Raw genomic sequence first — 25,200 nt, forward strand, 5'->3', positions numbered from 1 at the left:
TAGATGTTCGTACAACGCGTTTTCCGCGCTTCTTCCAGAATAGAACTTAAAGCAGCTGCTAACCGAGTATCGTACAACTGGCCCTTGCTAGTATAGCGATCTGGCCAAAAATTTTCTGTCAAAATTTCAATTTCTCGGAAACACCGAGGACGTGATACGTAATCTTTCTTACCTGTTATTCGTTCATCTCCGCTCCTGTAGTTTGAACCTATGGATTTCGCTAGTAATTATAACAACGCTCATCATTCACAAACCCAATCAACCACACAATCAGACAGCGGTTGGCATTCGTCCATTCAACCATACTCCGGTCTGGTCGTATAGCTCCTTATGTCTACAGGAAAGTTTGTTTCTACTTGTGACAAGGATTCCCCTGACAGAGACATCATGTACACTATGCACGCATTCACAAATTAACTTACGGTTCATTCAGAAATGAACTTAGAATGTGTTCAAAAATGTTCAAAAACCGACAGGGATGCGTTTCAAAGTCATATGAATAATCAATAGACTAACGTGTGCTGGATGCTAGGTGCTTTGTGAAATAAGGTTTTCTCCCTCAAGAATATGAATTTGCCCCCCCACCCCCCACCCAGATTTGGGTCTGTTGTGCACGCATGAATCTGGCAGCTTGGGCGCTCCAGTAAAATTTTTCCCCGGTAACATCTAGCTGCTTGCTGCAACTGCTTACACAGCCAACAGCCACATTTCTGTACCCAGAAGCGGGAGAAGGTACCACTCAACTGCGCATGCGCATGATCCCGCTCGTAACTGCTAAAACGAATCTAATGCAAACAGTTGCGACGTCACGCTCATCAGAGGTCATTTGTTGTTAAGGAGCATTGCATAGTCTTCCTAAAGCCTTTGACACACTTTGTTGCTCGCAGACGCTTGTATGAGCTCTGTTTTGTTGCTGTATATGGTGCATTTCCTTTGCAATTTAAGTTTTATTTTCGTTTTTTCTCTCGTTCATGTTTTATTGCTGCAGTATTATTCTGCAGTATCAGGATACAGTAATATCCTTTGTTAGAGTATCAGTTCAAGCAGACAAAATTTAAAAATTTTAACTGAAAAAAAAAAAAACAATGAAAAATTCCTGGAATTCTAATAAATTCCCGTTTTTTTTCCGGTTTTCTGCTGGATGAAAAAATTCCCTGGTTTTCCTCGGATCTCCTGGGTCGTATACACCCTGAAAGGGTGGCAGCTGTCCAAGAGGAGGTATTGCTGGTGGTTGGTAGGTTTGATATGGACAGAAGTACTGATATAGCAATCTTTGAGGTGGAGGTCAACATTGAGGAAAGTGGCTTGTTGGGTTGAGTAGGACCTGGTGAAGCAAATGGGGGACGAGGTGTTGAGATTCTGGAGGAACATGGACAGGGTATCTTCAACCTTGATCCAAATCATGAAATGTCATCAATGAATCTGAGCCAGGTGAGGGGTTTGGGATTCTGGGTATTTAGGAAGGATTCCTCTAGATGGACTGTGAATAGGTTGACACAGGGTGGTGCCATGCGAGTGCATATAGCCATACCCCGAATTTGTTTGTAGCTAATGCCTTCAAAGCAGAAGTAGCTGTGGGTGAAGACATAGTTGGTCATGGCAATTGGGAAGGGGTTTGTAGACTTGGAATCTGTCGGGTGTTGGGAAAAGTAGTGTTCAATAGCAGTAAGGCCATGGGCATTAGAGATGTTAGTGTAAGGGAAGGTGGCATCAACAGGGACGAACAGGGCACCATGCGGTAAGGAACAGGAACTATGGAGAGTCAAGGGAGGAAATGGTTGGTATCTTTTATATAGGAGGGTAGGGTATGAGTGGCTACCACTCCCCACATTCCTACCTTCTACAGGCTTTCTAAATCTCATAAGCCCAACTACACAAGATGCCCCATATTGGCAAGTTACTGTGCCCTTACCGAGAGAATCTTTGCTTTTGTAGACCAACGCCTTCAGCATATCATCCGCAACCTGCCCTTCTGCAAAAAAGATACCAAGAAGACCCTTCCTCCATACAGCCTAGCTACCTGTGGCTGTTGCATCTGTAGTGATGAGCAGTCCCTCTCAAAATACAATGAGGGTGTCACTGAAGCCTTCAAAGACGATAATTTCCCTCCCAACTGTGTAGAAAAACACATACCTCGTGCTTTATCTCTTCAGTTATCCACCACCTCCCAAAGTCTCACCATCTGGCCACAGAGGAACATTCCCTTCGTGACTCAGTACCGCCCAGGCCTGGAGCAACTGAAGCACATTCTACAGCAGGGTTTCAACTACCTCTCATTCTGCCGTGAAACGAGGAATGTCCTAACTTCTCACCCCTCCCACAGTGGTATTCTGCCACCCACTAAGCCTACACAAGATCCTAATATATCTCTACACAACTTCTGCTCCCAACCCCCTGCCTTATAGCTCATATCCCTGTAACACACCTGTCCCATACATCCTCTCACCACCACCCACTCCAGTCTGGTCAGAAGCTTCACCTATACTATCAAAGGCAGGGCTACCTGTGAAACCAGTCATGCGATCTACAAGCTAAGCAGCAACCACTGTGCAGCATTCTACATGGGCGTGGCAACTAAAAATCTGTCTGTCTGTGAGAGTGGCCACCGTCTAACTGTGGCCAGGAAACAGCTGGACCACCACATTGCTGAGCATGACACCCGACATAACATTCTTCATTTCAATGACTGCTTCAAAGCCTGTGCCATCTGGATCCTTCCCATCAACAACAGCTTTTCTGAACTGTGCAGATGGGAACTCTCTGTAATATATTCTACCTTCCTGTAACCTTCCTCCTGACCTCAACTTTCGTTAGTCTTTGTCCTACACTCTAGCCCCTTCCCTGTCCCAATTCCAGCACTACATAGTCCTCTATTCCACCATTCAACCAACACATCCACTGTCCTTCTACCTCTCTCCTTTTCCACTACCCCCCCCCCCCCTCCCCCGCTGTCTAACCTCCCGACGGCATCTTGCTGCCCTACTCTCTCTCCACTTTGTCCCTGTATGCTCCCACAAGGCAGCACTTACCACCCCCCACTCCACCCCACCCTGCTTATCCCTCCCCACTCGCCCCAACCCCAGCCTCCTCCTCACTTCCACCACCCGGTAGCGTCTCCCATTATATGCAGCTGCTTGCAGTGTGGCCTCAGCAGCCGTACAATGCGGTCATGTGTGTGCTAGTTGCGTTTGCATGAGTGTGTGTGTGTTCTATCTCTGATGAAGGCCTTGTTGTTTGAAAGCTCATTTTCTGACAGTCTTTTTGTTATGCCTGTCTGCGAGTCAGCATCTCTGCTATATGGTGAATTGTACATAGTCCATATATGGCTGATTTCCACATAAAGAAGTACCTGGAATTGTAGTGTCACAATCATAATGATGAAGACAACAGCTAGGCAGAGCAGTATGATGGGCATACTGACAAAGTATCGAAAAACATTCCTTTTCCATGCTGGATATACTGGTTCTAGTCGCCCTGTCACAGGACTTACTTCAAGAGTACCCTGAAAGAGAAAAATAATGTTTTAATATGATACACTATACTTGTTTTACAGACTCTTGCCTTTCAACATACTCTTACAAGAAATTAGAACAATAACCAGTAAATCTAACAGTCCACGGGTGTGCCATTGGTTCACAGTGTTCAACAGGCACAATATTTCAGTGATTGAACATGTTGCCATGTCCAGGTGTGCTGATGATCTGAGTTCTTGAAGGCATGTGGCTGATTTATATCTCCTCCTGTAAGACACTCCCTCCATGATTCGTGTCCGCAGCTGCATGTCGGTGGTCGTGGACACGTTGCTGTCATTGTCTGTGGTAGCATTGATGTAGGTACTGTGTCCACCCTGGCTAAAAGATTGTTTTGTTTGCTAGATCTTCTTACGTAAACTCAAAGAATATAGCCACAATCTTGATTGATGAGTTCGCCCCCTATGGCCTCTCTAATGACACTGTACCAGTATCTGGAAGTCTGTGCCAAGACCCTGGTACATTCATATTCCATTGTGTGATTCTTGGACAAACAGTGCTCTGTTACTGCTGACTTGTTGGGAATACATCAGTCCAGTGTGTGTCGGCAATGGTTTTCTACAGTGCACACAGTCTGTCCAACATTTGTCTTTTCACACTGACAGGGAATTTGGTATATGTTGGCCTTCTGCAAACCGAAATCATCTTGGATGCTTCCTAATAATGCTCATGTTTTATTGGGTGGGAAAAAGTTTTTACACAGCATTTCTTCAATATGCGTCCAATTTTTCCCGACAGTGTGCTAGTGTATGGTATAAAGGCAGTGGCTACCTCTTCCTCTGTGACTTCTTCTGTCTCCACAGGTTGTACTGTGTGATGAGGCAGGGAGCACACCTAATTTGTCATTCTGAGTACCCGTTTTTTTTGGAATACAGTTCTGAGGTGTTCTGGCTCCTTGGGCACTCTGAGTCTGGGATAGTTTATGCCCTGTGTACTAGTGTTTATAGTACCCCATTGCTCTGCAAAACGTGATGGCAGCTGTCTACACGCAAATACAGACCAGTTAGTATTTTCTTCCAACAATACACACTGTGGCCCACAGTGACATCTTTATCATGATGTCCAGAAATGGTAATCTTCTTTCTGCTTTGGTCTCCATAGTGAATTTGATAATGGAATGTATGGAGCTCAAATGTGCAAGGAAGTCAACACACACACACACACACACACACACACACACACACACACACACACACATGGGCTTCCGTTTGGATGATGCCTCCTTAAAGCACTCCTTATACAAATTCATGGCCAAAGGCGAGAGTGGGCTGCCCTTTGCAACTCCTTCCATTTGTTCATAGTATTCTCCATTAAACAGAAAACAAGGGGAGATCAGGACATACCTGAGACGATCGGTGGTCTTCTTGTCAAATTTCTGACCAATAAGCTCTAGCGATTCTCGTAGAGGCATCCTGGCGTATAATGACAAGATGTCAAAACTTAACCAGGATACCTGTGTGCTTCACCCAGAAGCTGCTGAGGTGTTTTACAAATACACAGCATTGTGGGTGTCATGAGGGCATCTACCCACATAAGGGCTTAGAATTGCCGTCAGCTATTTTGATGGCAAATTTGTAGGTGTCCTAATGTTGCTGACAACAGGGCGCAACAATATCCCATTTTATCGACTTTAGGGAATCAATAACGTCTTTGCAATCAATAACGTCTTTGCGGCACAGGTTCTTGAAGTAACAGTTCCTTGGCCACCCCCTCTGGTAAATCTGCATCCCTGAGAAGAGCCCTAGTCTTCTCCACTTTCTTTGTGGGGGAAGTGTTGATCTTCCTACAGGAGTCATCATCTAGCAGCCTCTGCATCTTCTCAATGTGGAAAGACATACATTGGACAGACAGTGTGCACTGTTGATGCTCATTGCCAAGAACTCCAGAAGCACACTTGACTGATGTATCCCAATAGAACAGCAGTTGCTGGGCACTGTTTGTCTGCGAATCACATGATGGAGCACAAACATTTCAAGATCTTGGCACAGACTTTCAAATACTGGGACAGTATCGTTAGGGAAGCAATAGAAATTTGCACAAGGGACGATCTCATCAACCTACATTGTCACTATAATCTTAACAAGGCTTGGGAACCAGCAATGAGTTTAACTGAAAAGACACTCAGCAAACAAATGGATATGGTGACCAGAGTGGGCAGAGCACCTATATCAACACTACCGCAGACACTAATGTCAGCAATTCCGTGACCATCAATGTGCAGCTGCAGGCACGGTCCACAGCGGGAACAGTTTGCAGGTGGGGGGGATATAAGTCAGCTGTGCACCCTCAAGAGCTAAGTTTGTCAACACACCTGACAATGGCGAGACATCTGATCACCAAAATATTGTGCCCGTTGGACACTATGAATCTGCAGTACACCCTGTCGATTGTTCAAACAACCAATATGCTAGGAGAAACTGAAGAATCACAATAACCAGGTAAAGTTTAAATTTAATATTTTTCAGTATAGTGTCCCTTGCTTTGTGTGCCCTGAGAACATTTACTACATGCTGATTACATTCATATAGTTTTGTTTGGTTCATTTAGTGCCTGGTAACAACTTGGTGTTTATTTTTCTTGCTCTCAATATTGAGTAAACTTTATTAGCACAGATCTAAGATACTAGTACTACAACTGTTGCGTAGAGAAACGTGTAATTGGAATCCGCAATGGTCAACAAGTAACTTGTGTAGTTTAAGTTATCCACTTTAGTACAGTTTTTAGTTTGAAATTAATAACTGAAATGGAATAAACAGGAAATCTGGACGCTGTAGGATACAGGAGAAGATGGTCATTGTGTTTTAATACTGTGAACTATGTTGATACAGTTCAACAGCTATAAATGGGTAAAGCTAGTGGCATACTGTTGAGTCACAGTGAAGATTCTAATGAAACGTACCCTGTCTGAGGAGCAACTGATGCAACCATTCTATAGTTCTGATTATTTGTCAAAGAGTTGTGTCATTCATTAACAGGTCAAATTCATGTCCCTAGGTCACCTTCAGCATGTTCTGCTCCCCACCAGCTCTGACAGCAATGCATCACATACCTAGCATCTGTACCTGCCACTCCTCCTAACTGGCAAGCTGACTCCTCCCTCTGAACCACTAGCCACTCACCCCAATCCCTCTCCCTGCCTCCTGCCTCCCTCTCCCTCTACCCATCCCAAATGACACAACCCCCAGCACAACCTAGTCCACCTGTCGAAATGCACAGGCATACAGAGTGTGTGTGTGTGTGTGTGTGTGTGTGTGTGTGTGTGTGTGTGTGTGTGTGTTTCTTTCTCTCTCTCTCTCTCTCTCTCTTTTTTTTTTTTTTGTTCTAGCCCAAAACAAAGATTATTCTGTAAGCTAGCAAGTTTTAATTATCGATTTCTGAAAATATGATCCAACTGGATTGATAAAGAAATGTACTCACTAAGCAGCAGAAGTAGAAAATGCCTACAAAAGTTAAGAAAATGTGCAAGCTTTTGGAGCCATTAGCTTCTTCTTCTGGCAAAAGGGTTGAAGGGGAAGAAAGAGAGATGAAGGAAAAGGACTGGTGAAGTTTAGCAAACGGGAAAAAGTTACGGAAAAGTTGCTCAGAACCCCATGACGGGAGACTTATTGGATGTAATGAGCACGGAAGTCTGGGCAACTTTTCCACAACTCTTCCTATTTACTAAAACTCACCAGTCTTTTTTCTTTATCGCTCTTTCTTTCCCTTCCAACCCTTCTGCCAGGAGGACGAGCCACTGGCTATGAAAGCTTCTACGTTTCCATAACTTAAATGTGTGTTTTCTACTGCCAGTGCTAAGTGAATAGATATTTTTATCTATCCAATATTTTATTTTCACTGTAAATTGTATTTTGACATTTTCCAAGACCTGTTGGAATAACAATATGATGGCTGCAAGGTGACAATACCAACACCTGACATTACATTAAAATTTTGATATTTTAATACAATTTTTATATATTGCAAGAATAGTCACAAAATGTTACATCATCTCTATTTAATGTATATTGAGCTTATATACATTTTTAAAAAGAACTATGGCTTGCTTTTTATAATACTGTGTCACATGTTAAAGTGGTTCCTCCATCAGACTAGTCATCATACTACATTTTTATTGCATTTAAAGATTTGATTATATATGGAATGACTGTATGCCTAATACTAAAACCTTTAGATACAGTGTTGTGTCAGTTTTATGACACCATGGTATTACAATAGCTCATAATACCTCTGCATAAAATCTAATAATTCAGACAACACAGGTGATAATATAACTTTCAAATTATGAAATATTTTCATTATTCTGGCAGTTACAATATACTCACACTAAACAGAGGTCTAGGTTCAACCAAGAGCTCATCACGCTGATCCAAAGTACCCCAACGGTATGCAAGCTCTGCACTGTACCGCTTCCATGTTTCAACATATACACTTGCCCAGAGAACATTAAAAAATGAGAAGAGGACATATCCAACATCTTCAACTGCCTGATTGTGGCCACAGAAGCAAACCTGAAATATAAAAAATTCTACCGTTATTAGTTTTGAACAAGTATGTATAAAAAATAATTTATAAACTTGAATAATTGTTTTGTTTCATTCATCTGCCACAAAAAAATATAATTAGGGCGACATTAAAAAGAAAAGATAATGTAAATCAAATGTTTTTAAGGTTAAGAGATCATGTATAAGCACAAAAAGAAGGTGTGAAAAGACAGAGACAAAATAATTGTGTGATTTATTACAGTAAAAATATTAAATTTTTATGATCATCTGAAGTGAATGGTATCCCAGTTTTAAGGTTAAAGATTTACTACTGCTCTTATTCTTTTTGAGAATAAAATTCCATCATCAGTTGCAAATACATTTTATTAAGCTTTACCTGTTTCAACAAATTAATTTGTCAACTTCAGAAGCCTACAAAATTAGGGAAGTATATTACAGAAATTTAGTGCTTTAGAAGTCAATATCTTCTACATAGAAGCATAATGCCATGACACATCCAGAATTCTGCTTATTGCAGGTGATTATTATAAAGACAGATTGACAATTTACAATAACTGAATCACATCTATGCATGTGTCAAGCTGTTGTGCTAGTAGCAAGGAACATGTATAAAAGAAAATAAAAAATATAACCAAGGTATATACAGAAGTTATACGTAATACATATGAAAAAAAAATGGCACATAATTCTCATATATAAAAAGAATTGGCTAATTTTCAAATTTTATACAAGATGAGATGCAATCAATACAGTGTTTGTTTTTTAATGCAAGTTGATCATTCAATACTTCTTTTCAATTTAATTGGGAATTTTTATATATTTAAAATTCCTCTGAAAAATTCACTTTTTGTAGCCCTTGTCAAATAAAAGCAAAATTTTCGTCTTAAGCAAGGATGGAGGAAGAACAGTGTTTCTCTATTTTGAGATGTTCTGTAGAAATTGACCTATATGAATTCTCTCCTCTTCACATAAATGTACAGCCATGATATAAAGATTTATAATATTCCTAATTTTGTAGGCTTCTGAAGATGACAAATTAATTTGTCGAAACTGGTAAAGTGCAATAAAAATTTATTTGCAACAGATGACTGAATTTTATTCTGAAAAATATATACAGTTGCTGAAAATTACAGCCATGGATAAAATAATGCCCTTATTGCTATTCACAATAAGCCCAACACAAAGGACTGTTGCACATTAATGGGCATCCTGGTCCATTATTATGGTTTTTCAGAAAAAATCTTAATATACAGCATTCACATTTCATTCTATATCCTAACCGATTTGTGAGTGCAATTCTAATACTCTAATACTGTCTGAAATTTCACAACAAACTAGGCGAGGAGCAATGACCAATGACCACCATGAGATTGAATGCAACATGGTGGGACTGTGGGCATGTGACATGGTAAGAAATGTAAATGCCAGTAAGTGGAGCAGAGATGAATGGGGAATCAATCTAGTGAAGATATGGATCGCAAATGGGAAAGTCTGTGACATAAGTGGCGTTGACAAAGGGCAGCTTGTTGTGGCCTAGCCCTGGAAAACGAGCATCTCAGAAATGGCAAAGCAGTCCCTTTGTACACGTGTTGCTATTGTGAACATCTATGGAAAGTGGTTGTAAGATGGTGAACGAATTAATAGATGACAAGGTCATGGCTACCCACACCTCATTATGGAACATCTACATCTACATCGATACTCTGCAAGCCACCGTATGATGCACTTGCAGAGTATCATGTAGATGTACATGCTCCATGATGAAGTGTGGGCAGCCACTGCTTAGAGTACATATTTTTATCTACCCCATTATATTATATTTTCACTCTAAATTGGTATTTTGATATTTTTCGAGACCTGTTGGAATAAGATTATAGCGAGTCAGCACACTATGTCAGAGATGAAGGTCATCAGTCCCCCAGTGATGCAAGCCATAGCTTATCTGGTAACAATTGCAGTGTCAGCACTCCAAGTAAGCTTGATGACTGCAAGGTGACAATACCAATGTTTGATATTACGTGGAAGAATGAGGCTTGCCCACTCCACAAAGTATGATAGATGGCGATCTGATAGCAGAGTACAGTACCAGTGAAGGCACTAGTGTTTGAAAGCACACTGTTTAGCATACATTGTTGAATATGGGCCCCACAGCAGACAACCTATCTGTGTTCGCATGCTGACCTACCGACATCACGAACTGCAATTGCAGTAGAGAGAGAGAATTACTGAGAGTAAATTGTGGATCAATGCAAACCTGTCCTCGGTCAAATTAACCACTTTTCTTGTGACACCAGACTGACGGTCAGGTTCAGATGCTCAAGTCATACAGAAAAATGGTTGCACTGCATCAAGGATACTGGCCAGTTGGCACATTATTATGCTATCCAGACATACAGCTGGGCTTCTATGGGAACTAGGGTAGTTATTGAAGGCAACATGACAGCTGTGGACATGTGAACATTGTTATGGACTACCTGTATTCCTTAAATGTCTGATGTCTTCCCTGACGGTGAAAGCATCGTCCAGCAGGATAACTGTCTGTATCAAAAGGCCAGAATATGTTCCAGTGATTTGAGGAGCAGGATAGTGAACTTAAGTGGATGTCTTTGTCACCAAATTCGCCTGATGAACCCTATGGAACACATTTAGCATGCTATCAGGAGTCAGTTCTGTGCACAAATCACGGATTTATGAGAAATGTATGATCCATACGAATGTATTTGGGAGCCACGTAATTCCAGAAACCCACCAAGGACTTGTTGAATCCATGATAATATGTAGAATCAAAACAACTTCGATATTTTTCCCCAGCTTTATCCCCCTTCATTTCTATTATACACCCCCTCCCTTTCTCCCTGCACTATTAAATTGCATATGTACTGTCTCTGACCTCTTCCTCTCTTTGAAGCTTCCTCGTTCATCTCTGTCTACCTTCATATTCACTAGAGTGTATCCCTCTCATCCTGCCATTGAGTGGTCTGCTTTTCCTTTCTAATCTTCCCACTTCTACTCTTCTCTCTTCTCTGAGGATATAAACAGTAGTGCTGGAAGTTAGAATAATGTCCTCGCTTTTACTTTTGTGTACTCTATACGCATTACAAAACAGTTGCTTCCTGAAAATAAGAATGGGCATAAAATTCTGACCCATCTTTATTACAACTACTAATAAGTGTGATATAATTTCAGATTTACTACCTTAAATAGTTTACAGAAAGGAAGAAAGATTGGCATTTAATGTTCCCTTCATTAGATGCTGAGCATAAGCTGAAACCGGGCATGGATGCAGGTGGGGAATAAACCAAGCCATTTACAAAGGAACCAGCCCAGCCCTAATTTTGTAGGGAACTTCTTAGTTAGATAGTGATAAGAACCCCTATACTTAATGAATGTGGGTGCTGTATCCATAATGTATTGAAGAACTTTAAGTGTAGCATCAAAAGCTAGCAGTTTCTTGTTATTTGTGGAACACACTTGGAATTGCTAATTCTTGTACAACCAGATGCAACAAATTTCCTTTAATTCATTTTGGTAACATTGTTTTTCTAATGGTGTTCTAAATGAAATCACTGTTAACCATCTTACTCTTAAATGACTCCAAAACTTTAAGCAATCAAAGAGCTGGAGATTCAGTAGATTAAAAATTTCAGTAAATTAAACAGTAAAACCATGAATTGCTCTGGGTAACTGCTTGTGAAAAATATAATACATTACAAATGGATACCAGCACTGAGAGAAGTACTACATGCACAGTATTAAGAAAAACATTATAACAGAATATGTACAATGGAATCAATATTATTCTGTCAAAATACTTATATGATGGAAGACTATAGCAAACAATACTTCCCATGCAAATGGCTACAAGAAAGAGCAATGCCATGAAACGGAAAATTATTTATGTCTTGATAAGCAGCACAACAACCCACCATGCCATGTGAACTACAGTATATAATAAGCCTCACTATCACAAATTCCAACAACCACTACTTCTTATATTCACTAAACTAGCAGTACTTAAGGCACCCAAAGGAACTAAATTCTCTACTCACATGTCTCAGCAGTTTCAGTTACTGGACACACTTTTCATAGCATAGGGAATGATTTTTATTGTTCAATTAATGGTTCAGTTATGCCACCTTCTGAACATAAAAAGTAAGGAAGAGACTAAGTTTACACAGAGGAAAATAATGATAAACTGTGCACTGCAGTCAAAAGAACAGTTTATAGTTTCAGAGCACATTTCATTGACAACATTACTGCCTCCAATGCGCTATCTAGAAAGATTAATATTTCTAAACAGAGAAACATATATTAACTAGAATGCTTCAGGGCATCTAAGTATGCATGCGCACACGCACGGGTGTGTGTGTGTGTGTGTGTGTGGGGGGGGGGGGGGGGGGGAGGGGGGAGTATGTAGGTAGATTCTGATAGTTAACAAAGTCACCAACATACTGTACGTTTAAGGACTAAAAATCTTGATATTTGATGATAAAATCAATGAGCAGAAAACATAAGCTGATAAAAATGATGGATTTAACTTATTTAATTGATACTATTAAACTGAAACACATTCAGCAATTTTCTGAAAATACAGCAACGAAACTCTTTTTTATGTTGAGTTACGTTCCACTTGAAATATATGAAACACAGCCATACTATAACAGAAAAGCAGGGGTATAGTACAAGAATTATCTTTTAGTGATGTTTCTGCTAGTTATTTTTGTTATGATGCTGAAAACTACTATCAGTTTTATATCAACCACACAGCTGTGTCTAAGTAGTTTTGTTGACTGACAGCCAGTGACTTCAAAACAACAAGGATAAAGCTAGGCATTCAGTGACATGGAAATGCACCTGAAACAGCTGCTACAACAGGGTACAGGGGATGTGGATTACCTATGATGCACTTGGCACAATAAGACTGGAAGCATCAATATTCTGCTCTCAGTTTGTGGCATCATATGAATCTGTTAGTAATGTGTCACGCAACTGTTTGTGATTACCACCCTGCTGTGTTCATTGATACTTTTCTGACTACAACTTGGCTGTTTGTGAGTGGCACATGACAATATTAGCTTCATAGTACGATTTTGATTGGTTTGCAAGCTATCTGGAATTTTTGCTTTCTCATGACAGCTAAACATAAACTGAATTTGACGCTAATCATAATTTAACTATATTCAACCATCTGGTGCATGATTAATGACTATATCCTAGGAACAATGTGTGGCAACAAGTGCTGTGCTCTGTGTGCATTACTTGGTACAACACTTACTTCTGAACTGTTCTAGCAACAACTGGATGAGAAGGCAGCTATGGCAGAAATTGCAAGATGAGCTCAAAGACATAATAAACACCACTGCAATGAGCTACAATAGCAACTATTGCAAAACTTATGCTAGACGCAACTATTATTCTCTATCTCACATCCCTTACTCATTAGTTTTCATGAATGAAAGGGAAAACATGAGTAACCACTCTGCTGCTTCTTGCTAGATTGTGAGGCAAGTACAAGGAGTGTTCAACAAGTAATGTAACACAATTTTTTATTTATTGGCCAAGTTCAAGTGAAAAAAAAAATGCGGAATTTGCTATGGCACATCATGGAATAGTCCTGCTTCAGCTGCTATAGTTTCATGGAGTTCCGCTACATCCCAGTGCTATACGTAGACTTTAAAATTGTGTCTGTAACAGAGGGGTATTCCAAACAGAGAGCTGCCATTGGGTTTCTGCTGGAAGAAAACAAGAACATCACAAGTACCCAGTGGTGCTTGCAAAATGTCTACACAGACCTGGCAGTGAAGAACAGCACAATGAGTCAGTGGGGCAAGGCATCTGTCATCACTGCAACAAGGTTGTGCAAAATGGTCCAATCTCCTGTGTGCCAACCAGCTGCGATTCTGGGCAATGATGGAATGTGAGGACACACTCATTTGAGGTGATCGATGGACCACTATCAAACACCTCACTGCTCAACTGATGTCTCTGCTGGTAGTGCTGACACAATAGTCCCCCAGCTGGGATACTCCAAGGTGTGTGTGCCTGCTGGGTTCCTCGTCACCTAACTGACCACAAAGAGCAACAAAGGACCATCTGTGCAGAACTGCTTGTGCATTATGAAGCTGACAGTGACAAATTTTTGTTGAACAGTGTCACAGGCGATGAAACACGGGTTCATCGCTTTGCAGCACACTTTCTCTCTTCCAAAGAAAAAGTTCAAAGACACACATTCAGCTGGTAAAGTCATGGCAACAGTCTTCTGGAACTCAGAGGAGGCTATGCTGTTTGATGTCTTCCTTCATGGTGTAATGATCAACTCTGAAGCGTATTGTTCTGCCCTCAGGAAATTGAAGAAACAACTTCAGCATGTCTGTTGCCACAAAAATGCAAATGAACTCCTTCTCCATGACAGTGCAAGGTCTAACAAGTCTGCACACCCAAGAGTAGTTCACAAAATTTCATTGGACTGTCTCCCTCATCCATGCTAAAGCTTGGATCTTGCAGTTTCTGACTTCCATTTGTTTGACCCAACGAAGGATGCACTCTGCAGGAAGCAGTACGTGAATGATGATGAGGTTATTGATGCAGCAAGACTCTGGCTAAGATGTCAACCAACAGAGTGGTACGATGCGACCATAGAGGCTCTACCAGTAAAGTAGCATAAAGCTGTCACATTCAATGGAGATTATGTTGAAAAATAGGGTTTTGTAGCCAAAGGAGTGGGGAATAATATGGTGCATTGGAATCCTGAATAAAACCATCCTGATTTCGAAAAGAAAATGTGTTGCCTTACTTATTGAATGCCCCTCATAATATGGTCCACACGAACTCTAAAATGGGTTTGCTTTTACCTTGTAGTCATCAGCTACATGAAGGAGTATGGAAGTGTGAAACACTCTTGGAACCCAGTGGCTTGTCTTCTGACACCATACAATGTTTGCTTATCAAACATGTTGGTCTCAAACACAAGTATCAGTTGCATAACAACAGTTTCTTACACCGATACCGAAATGTGGGACTTCTGCAGCTGAGCACCACATTTGAGGTATAGCCAAGCAATCTTCTGACCTCACCTTAACCCTTTCATCTCCAGTGTAGTCATGTGGCAACACTACTTTCTTATGAGCCATTCTTGGATGTTCCCACCTTACATCTTTATCCTGTAGTTGCCATATGGCCACACAGGTGTTTTGAGAAATCAGCAACAAAGGGCAGCAGATTGCCCACCTATGGGTCTTAAAAGTGATCTTTGGTGTGAGCTGCCATTCTGATGTTTCGATCATCTGTTGTGTGATATTAGCTGTTGTGCTTTTGTACTCCTCTCTCCATGAAGGTAAGTTTTGCATAATATTGTTAAAACTGCAATGTATCACTAATTGTAAAATAATAACACATTTGTAATGATTTATACTCAGAACACTTACTGAAATGTTATTGTTACCATTTGGCAACTATGGGAATTCATGTCTTGTGTTTGCATAACCTCAGAAACTGCTTCCTATTTCACAGTTTTCTGAGAATGGCATTCCCCCAGAAAAGTCTAACTGATAAGGAAATATTAGAGCTGCTGCACATTCCAGATGGCAATATTTCAGAATTTAGTTTTTCATCAGATGAAGAAAATAATGAGTCTGACTTTATCCAACAAGACTCTGACAAGTGTCCTACAAGATCCACAATGTAATCATACTGAAATACACATGCAAGGGAAGGATTATAGTATTGAACATGAGGACATCTCTAAACCGCAAGCAACAAACATAGAAAGTAATGGTGTACAACCTTGCACCAGTAAAGTAAGTATTATATCTTTTCAGCACAAAAATTATTACACAGTGTTACCTCAAAATGCACATAACTGATTGTTTATGCATACATTATGCTACAGGAAGCAGCCCAACCTGCAAAAAAGAAGGAAAACTGTTTATGGAAGAAAGGTGATTTCGTTCTGCCATATACCACATGGAAAGACAACATACCTCCACCACCATCTGATGAAGACCTGATGAAGACCTGACTCCAATGAATTATTTTCAGATGTTCATTGATGATGAAATATGCGAAACCATTGCCCTTGAAAAAATCATTATACACACATCAAAGATGGGGTTGTCGTTGATGTTTCTTGTAAACAATATATTGGTATTTTACTATTTATTGGTGCAGTTCCAATGCCACAACATAAAATGTACTGATCACAACTGTATTGCTTTCCTTCGATTGCAGATGTTATGAGTAGGAATAGATTTGAAATGCTAAGGTCATATATCCATGTAAATAATAACAACAACCAGAAACTGAAAGGTGATCCCAAGCATGACAAGTTATTCAAAGTAAGGCCTGACAGATTCTTTATGGAACAATATGTTGCAACTCCCTCCAGAAGAGAAACAGAGCACTGATGAACAGATGATCCCTTTCAAGAGAAGAAGCTCTTTAGTTCAGTATCTCAAAAACAAACCTCATAAATGGGGATCTAAAGTGTTTCCTTGAGCTGGAGTATCAGGCCTAATATATGACTTTGCAATTTATGTGAGCAAAGGTACATGTGATGAGCACGGTTTAGGAGTTTCAGGAGATATTGTTCTGATGCTGTGTGGAGATTTACTAGAGGGCAAGAACTACAAGATATTTTTTGATAATTGGTTCAGCTCTTTAGAACTTTTAGACGTTTTCAAACACAAAGGTATTTTGTGTGTTGCAACTATTCTTTCAGACAATGTCACTCAGCCCCGTAGCATAAGAAAAGGAGCTGAAAAGAAAATGATGAGGGGCACTGGATTATAACATTCATGAATCATCCAACATCATAGCAGTAATGTGGTATGACAATAAAGCTGTGCAACTGGTTTCCACATATGCAGGTATAAATCCACAGGATAAATGCAAGAGGTGGAGTAAAAAGGATAATTAGTCAATTCAGGTAAATCAACCTCTGATTGTGAAGGAATGTAATGAACACATGGAAGGAGTGGATTTAGCAGACACGCTCATAGAACTTTATGGGATAAATGTCCGTTCCAAAAAGTGGTATATGCGAATAGTTTATTGGTGCTTCAGTGTTGCAGTTGTAAATTCGTGGTTGCTTTACAGACGTCACTTGAATCAGCGAGGCGCAACCTCTCATCTTTCTCTTCTGGATTTCCACACTGATATTGCTTCTGGTTCTTACTATGGCAGGAAATGTTGTTCATCGCAAAAGAGGAAGACCATCTACATACAGAAGATATACATGCTCCAAAGAAGAGGTTGGTAGTCTTCAGGCCTATTGCAGATGTCAGATATGATGAAGTTGGTCACTGGCCACAACAGAGCCACCAGAATGGCTGCTGCAAGCGATGCCCTAAAGGATTCAGCAGTGACGTGCATAAAATGTAAAGTGTCCCTATGCCTAACAAGTGAAAAAACTGCTTTATGTCTTTCCACACCAAGTAAAAAATGAAGTTTTCTGTAACTTATTTTGAAAGCATGTTTGTGTTATGTTGTATAAGAAAAACTTAGAACTGGTCATGTCATCCATATAAAGGTATATTCTCCTTGTTGCATTGATATTCTTGCTTGTATCACAAGCATATCTTGTATTTGTATTCAATTCTCAAATTCCTGAAAATCATTTTGTGAGTACTAACATTGCCATATGGCAACATATTTTTTTCTTTTTTTTTCAAAATTGGGTGGGGGAAAATTCAGGAGAACTTCAAATTATATTTACAAATACATCCTAGATAATATATTTCAAAGCAAATATTTTTTAAATCACATATATTAATTCAGGGGTGAAAGGGTTAAGTGAAGTCTTAAAAACAGCTTAGTCTCATGAAACTGTGTCACTGGTGCAGCAGATGCCCAATAACAAGGCTGCAATGCAAGTAGTACCTATCAGTGTCACAAAATTTCTCTCATCAAACGACAGTGGCTGTCATTTTTGTCAAAATTGGAGTTGAATCTATAAAATAGGTGAAAGAGTACAGTTCAATGTTAGGTCCTTCAGCAGATTTAGAGCAAACAAGAGGTCACTCCAGTCCAACATTGGTGACAACAAGGAAAGTAGTTAGTACTGTGCCTTCCTCTGTGTCACGTGCAAGTGAAGGGCGGATATTGCTACACTGCATTATGGGGATGACTTCCTTCTACACTGTGTACAATGGGAACAGTTTCTTGTAAATCACAGTCAGATTGTGTCACTGTTCTCAGTTGCACACAGTGTCTGTGGTAGCAAGTTTCCTCAGCAAATATGTGACATGACAACAGAGGATGCTCCTGCACACATTCTGACCATCACTGGTCCAAAGAATGAGATGTTGACTACACTCTTACTTTAATTAAGCATTAACATGATATGTGCTGAATTCCTAGTTTCCACTAGTGCTGTCATGCATTAATAAAAAGTGATATGTATTAGTGTTTTGCAGCTCCACCACTACAACTGGCATAGTACTAAGTTGCAGCACACAGTTGCTAATGATACCAATGCAGAATGAACTTATAATTATTAAGCAAAAAATTTTATGTAGATGCCTGATATTACTAATAATATATTCTCCAGTAGCGGTTAGCATGTTTCGTTTAGATGGTTTTTCTTTATTTGGATTCAATATCAAAGACCACACTGACCTTATACCTACTTCCAACACCTTTCAATGATAAGGATAGTTGTGCAGTAATTGTATGAATCTACAGTGGTCTGTCTACACAATCTCTCTGGGCGTATTGCTCTAATAATAATCGTTCAGCCTTGGTTCTGCTGCGTGCCCCTCATAACATTTCTCTTTAATGACACAGTAAAATCAGAACTTGATATACATAAACAGTAATCACTCCTATTTAATCAAATCATTGAGTTGTGTAATCTTACCCTCCCACATATCACTATTAAAATTCTCATTCTTTGCACAATTTTTCACAGTTTCGAGAGGCATACGATATACAAAAGAATAACTTTTTACTTATCTTCATTATCTCGTTGTTGTCATCAATGGCTCAAAGTCTTGTCAAGCGGAACAGTCTTGCAGCTGAAATTTTGATTTTGTCAGTTCTTGGTGACAAAATAACTGATGAAGATTTGCTTGTATTATTCTTGAATTTTATTATTTGTCACATCTTTCAACATAACACCGTTTTTACATTTTCCACATAAAAAAAAAAAAAAAAGAAAAACAGTAATTACATTGCACTGGCGATAAAATTAGAAAACGTCAGTTTCCATTGGAGGCATGCCCACCACTGCTTGCATTCTGCATTACTCACATTATTCCAAAGAGTTTACAAAGAAAGAGAGTTTACAGACTTTCTTTACCAAAGAAAATTTTCACTAAAATATATCATTATTTTGTAAATAAATCTAGAAATAAATTTAATAGTTAGTGTTAGATTGTGCAATTAATAATGTGAATTTTAAGTATGCCACAAATTTTGTAATTTCAATTATTTTTAAAAGAAGAGTAATTTTAACTGTTAGTACATATTGATTGGAACACTTAATTTCTTTTTTATACATTTTAGCCTGAAATATAATACATTATATTATTATATGAATGCTTTTAGTGAAACAGCTGAGAATTTTAATCTATGCAAGAAACGATAGTATACTTGTTATCAGTTGTCTCTATTAAAAAAAAAGTTAGAGAAGGGTGACTCATTATAGTAGCCACAATGGAAATTATCAAAAAATTAATGAAACTGTAAGGTTATGTGGAGATTTTAAAGTTACTGCTCAATCCTGTATATCCCATTTGGTGGCCTGGCTAGCTGCCATTCAAATTGGTGCCACACCAGTAATTTTCGAAGATCAGTTTGGCTGATGTTTACTTAGAATTGCAAGTAGCTGCAAAAGCTTGCATGTTAATCATTACTTTTTCTGTTCAGAATGTATAAGTGGAATAGCAAACCTTGCATTGTTGCAAGTATCTTTTCATAATTACTTAGAGCAAAGGATTTAAGGCATTCCAGAGGGATAAAACTAGCTTTATGAGATTACAGTATCTAAATAACTTTGCCTTTTAAACAATGTCAACATAATGGTGTGTGTTCTTTTGAATAATGTCAATGTAATGTTTGTGCTACAGATTAGATTAATATAATTTCATCAAAGGAAATGTGCATCATCTTTATCAACATTTGGAAAGCACCCTTGGCTACAATTTATGGAGACCAAGCTACCAATTACAAGCTGATTATTTCCTTGTATAGCCCCTGATTCACCTGCAGACTGTACAGCTTTTACAATGGTGGTCCATGTACCTTACCAATTACCATTAAAAGCCCACCTTGCAATACTCCAATGCTGACACTCATCCTACTTATCCATTGGCTGAAATAAATTCAACATGCAAAAAACCATTTGTTTACAAATTTATGTTAATCTCAAACTTGCCTTGGTTGAATTAATGATCCTCACCAACTAAGTAACCCAAGAAACACATAAGTCCCCCTATTTCTAAGTCTTGAATTAGTGGTCATAGTGTTTGCTGAGATGAGTTGACCCGGACTACTAGATGATGTTCTCACTGGGTCACAGCTAACACACGACGGTCCTCTAATAATCACAACAGTGGATTACGAATGCTGGGCAGCCATTCTACCTTTCCTCTAGCCATTCACCCTCCTGTTGCCCCACCAATCACACTGATGATGATGCACATAACATATACTGATGGCATACATACACCCATATTAAATAGACAGTCTTGGCTTGCAATTCGTACACTTAACACCAATGAAGACTCATGACAACATCTGACAACCTGGCCTAAACTCTAGCACCGTTGAGAAAAGTTGCACATCAAATTTGTGTGGATAATCGAGGAATTTTATGAGGCTACAAGTTGTGGCTGAAGTCTCTAATTTTCTTACGTAGTTCGGGTGCAAACAACTTCACACAAATTCAGCCATGCACTATCAATGATCTCTGCAATAGATGGGGTGTCTTAACAATGGCTATTAATCTGTGTCTGCCAGTCAATTGGCATCCAACATCTACTAATGTTCCTTTCCATCCAGCACCAAATTTAATTGGTGGATGGCCAGAAACTTTAAAGAGGTACATGTGGAAGACAATGACATCATAACCATTCAAGTATTCCTTGACAATCTTATTTGCTATGAACTGCTCCAATCTCATAAATGGCTGCAGCTACGTAGGGCTGCTGCATGGGCACAGGCACTGCATTGATTTCAACTTGCTATGCCTTAAACAGCTGCTGCTGCATCCACATATGAAACTGCACACTCATGTCAGCATCCATATCTGGGCATTTACTCTTGGTCATACCTTGTAGTGCACTCAGGGGTAATGGTCAATTATATGGATTGTTGACTCTTTGATGTCATGGGCAGCTGAGAACAGTTGCTTTACTTCTGTAAAAAAAAGCTTCGGTCATGAAATGTGTCAACATCTACACCCTTTTCACTACTGGACAGCCATGTACCGAGGCTATCCCCTGGTCCTCATGCTCTCAACTGCAGTAGCTTGAGGCTGACACTAGTCCTGCAGGCATCCCATCTCCCTTGGCTGCCAAGAATTAGTCCTACCAGATGTGGGCCCAGGTGCAGCTCCAAAGTTATAGCTATGTCCAGAAAGTGCACCATAAATGCTGCCAGAATTAAAATGAAGTTGACATTACTGTCCTCTTGATGTCTGAGCCATTGGCAGAGGTACTTCTGTCTCTGACCAGACAATATCCTTGTTAATGGGAGAAGAGATTGTATATAGAGTATTATATTCCTGCCAAACAATGATGTCGAGCAGACTCTGCTGACTTTGCACCAGACACTAATTTGGAGCACAGGTGCTATAATGTAGACAGGGCACTCGATGATGCGGAACAACATGGGCATGAGCCACAACGAGAGCATACAGCAGCAAGCCCTTCCAACTTGCTTGCTACAATAATGTAGGTAGCTCCACACTACCCTCTCAGTTTTAAACATCAAATGACACCACTAGTAACATGTCATGATTATGATAAAAACCTTTTTATGTACACTGTTATTTTCTCCATTACAATCTGATCGTTGTCATGATTATGATAAAAACCTTTTTATGTACACTGTTATTTTCTCCATTACAATCTGATCGTTAGTGAATTGCTTATATAGACTGTCTCTGTGATTGCATATTTTTGCCTGCCTCACACTCACCCAGCATGAACTTCACTTCTTGGTGACCAAAGCTTAACTGCACCGAATAATCTGGGGATTAGTGATCATTATTGAGTGACTAGTGACTTAGTTCTGGCAACAGAGTAATCAGCACTTCACCAGGTAACCTCAGAGAGATTTGGCGGATGTAGGTAAGAAAAAAAACCACAAGTATCAAAAAATGTAAATTTGACTTAATAGTGAAATTCTGCTGTGAACAACAAGGATAATAGAACATATTCCAACACAAGCGCAAGAACAGGGGAAACAGCGTTTACAGCTGTCACAAGATAGAGCTCTTGTCTAGCATCAATATCAAAGTTCAAATAATGAATCATGTGACAACTCTCTGTTAGTGTCTTGGTGTGCATTTGTGTGAACTGCTGAAAGCTGAAGTAGCTGTATGGTTGGTTTGCAACAATACGGCACTGCTTACATAATTAATATAGAAAAATAACACACAGTACTGAAAAATGGAAGAAGAGCTGCACCAGAATTGAGGAAGAGAGGTGAAGTAGTGCTCAAAGTAACAGGAATAAACTATGCAACAAAGGAAAGGAAAATACTCAAAAAGAATTAGTAGACTGTTTTGGGATAGTTCTGATCTGCCAGTTCAGCTCTTTCATCATCTCCCTGACACTCTTCTGTGTGTCAAACAAACCTGTAACCATTCACGCTGCCCTTCTCTGGGGCAGTGGAGCATATGTAATCGAAAGTGTGGGTCAAACAAACCTGTAACCATTCACGCTGCCCTTCTCCGGCAATGGAGCATATGTAATCATTCCACTAGATGTTCCTACTAAGTGTTACACCCAAGTATTTGTATTAGTTTAAGAGATTCCAACAGTTACTCACTAATACTATATTTGTAGGATACTACATTTTTCCTTTTTGTGAAGTGCACAATTTTACATTTTTGAAAATTTAAAGCAAGCCACCATATCAAGGTTTGACTAAATATTTGTACAGCCTAGTTCAGACGGCACATCATTGTAGATAACTGTATTATCTGTGAAAAGTGGAGGTTACTATTAATATTGTCTGCAAGATCATTACTATACAACATGAACAGCAAGGAACCCAACACACTTCCTTGAGATAGACTCGAAGTTACTTCTACAGTTGCCAATAACTCTCCATCCAAGATAACATGCTGCACCCTCCCTACCAAGAAATCCACAATCCAATTACATATTTCGTCTGATACCTCATGTGATAGTATTTTTGAAAACAAATGTAGGTGTGGTAATAAATCAAATGCTTTTCGGTAATTGAGAAATAGTGCATCTTCTTACTGCCTTGATCCATGGATTTCAGGATGTCATGTGAGAAAAGTGAGAGTTAGGTTTCATATGATTTATGTTTTCAAAATCCACGTTTGAGCTCCGAATATGTTCCAAGACTATACAAGAAATAAAGATACTGGACAGCAGCTTTGTGGATCACTTCTGTTGACTCTTATGACCTGTCCTTTCTCCCAGCCACTGGACGAAGTTTTTGTTCAAGGAATCTGTGATACAGATACAGCGGTGTGGCCGCGCGGTTAGGGGCACCACGTCACGGATTGCGCAGCCCCTCCCGCCAGCAGTTGGTGTCCTCCCTCGGGCGTAGGAGTGTGTGTTGTTCTCAGCATAAGTTAGTTTAAGTAGTCTAGGGACTGATGACTTCAGCAGTTCAGTCCCTTAGGAATTCACACACATTTGAATATTTGTGAGACATTACAGTTAGAGGATGGGGCTAACTCAGCCACAAATTGGATAAAGAATCTGATAGGGGTTCCATCAGGTCCTGGGGCTTTGCTCAGTTTTAATGATTTCAGCCGTTTATTTACTTATCGTACGGCAATACATATACAAGGACTACAAAACTACTACATGTCTACGTTTAAACACAGCTCTATAGCATAACATCACACAAATGATAACAGCTAATTATGGATATCAACGTCTTTTATGTATTTTATCACATCATTCGCCGCTGTCAGGAAATCTTGGAAAGAACCCTCGTAGGCACATGCGGGACATGCTGGCACAACATGAGCAATTGTCTGTTATTCTGGAACACAGTCGCACAATAATGATAAAGATTTCCATCCTTGTGGAGAGAGTCTGTACATATTCCATGGTCCATTTGAAGGTGGTTCTGTTCACCAATGGTATGAAATTTAATTTCAGTAAGAGTCCTGGCTGTGATAATTGTGGGCTGTTTTGATCTTAATTTTTTTTCGCTTGTTCAATATTGTAAGATTGGTGTTACCAACAGTCTTACATGCAATTTTACATGTAAATTATTAAGCCAGACAAGTGCACAGTACTCTGCTGTTGAGTATAGTAATCCAAGTGCCAATTCTCTAAGAGTATCTGCCGATGATCCCCAACTAGTGCCACAGAGTTTATGGAGAATGTTTCTTCTGCTTTTGAGTTTAAAAGATGTTGGTGTCAAGAGATTCTTAAAAGAAAGTGTCCAACTGAAGGTGATCCCAAGGTGTTTTGGATGTATGTTGTGATGAAGGTTGTCTCCTTCAAAATAAAAGTCTAGAGCTATGTGCCAATCTATTGGACAGATGAAAACATGCAGCTTATATTTTATTTGAGTTTGGTTGAAACTTTCATTTACAGAAATATTGGCTTAAAATGTTTAGACCCGACACTGAAATGCCTATCATAGCTTTTCCCCCAAAAGCAAAAGACTGAGTGAGACATTTAAACTGTTTCTCAACACCACTGACATATAGAGCAGATGTTGAGTCACAGACAGGCACAATGAAAAGACTGCTACACTCTTTAGCTATTAGCCAAAAGGCCTTCTTATGAAGAACACACACACACACACACACACACATAAAATCACTGTCTTCTGCTGCTGCTGCGGCTGGACTGCGACTGTAATTTCTAAGGGAAATTCTCAATTCTGCCTGACTTTGGCCTCGGTTTGAAACTAGTTGCACTGGAATAAAAGTGTGGCTGGCTGTAGTTTCTTTCTTCTGTGATAATTAAATGAAATATTACATTTTTAAAATATCAACTGGT

The 25,200-nt window shown here is 39.6% G+C and overlaps 1 protein-coding gene across 1 annotated transcript in view; it reads right to left on the bottom strand.

The window, feature by feature from the left end:
• Window positions 1-25,200, bottom strand: part of LOC126190852 (anoctamin-8) — a 191,448-nt gene that overhangs the window by 87,297 nt on the left and 78,951 nt on the right. The window contains exons 7-8 of the mRNA XM_049931440.1: window positions 7,853-8,038; window positions 3,350-3,502 (exon numbers count right to left, since the gene is read on the bottom strand). Coding sequence (XP_049787397.1) covers window positions 3,350-3,502; window positions 7,853-8,038 — 339 coding nt within the window. The remainder of the gene's footprint in view (window positions 1-3,349; window positions 3,503-7,852; window positions 8,039-25,200) is intronic.

This window comes from Schistocerca cancellata, chromosome 6 (genome assembly GCF_023864275.1).
Source record: "Schistocerca cancellata isolate TAMUIC-IGC-003103 chromosome 6, iqSchCanc2.1, whole genome shotgun sequence".
Taxonomy (NCBI): domain Eukaryota; kingdom Metazoa; phylum Arthropoda; class Insecta; order Orthoptera; family Acrididae; genus Schistocerca; species Schistocerca cancellata.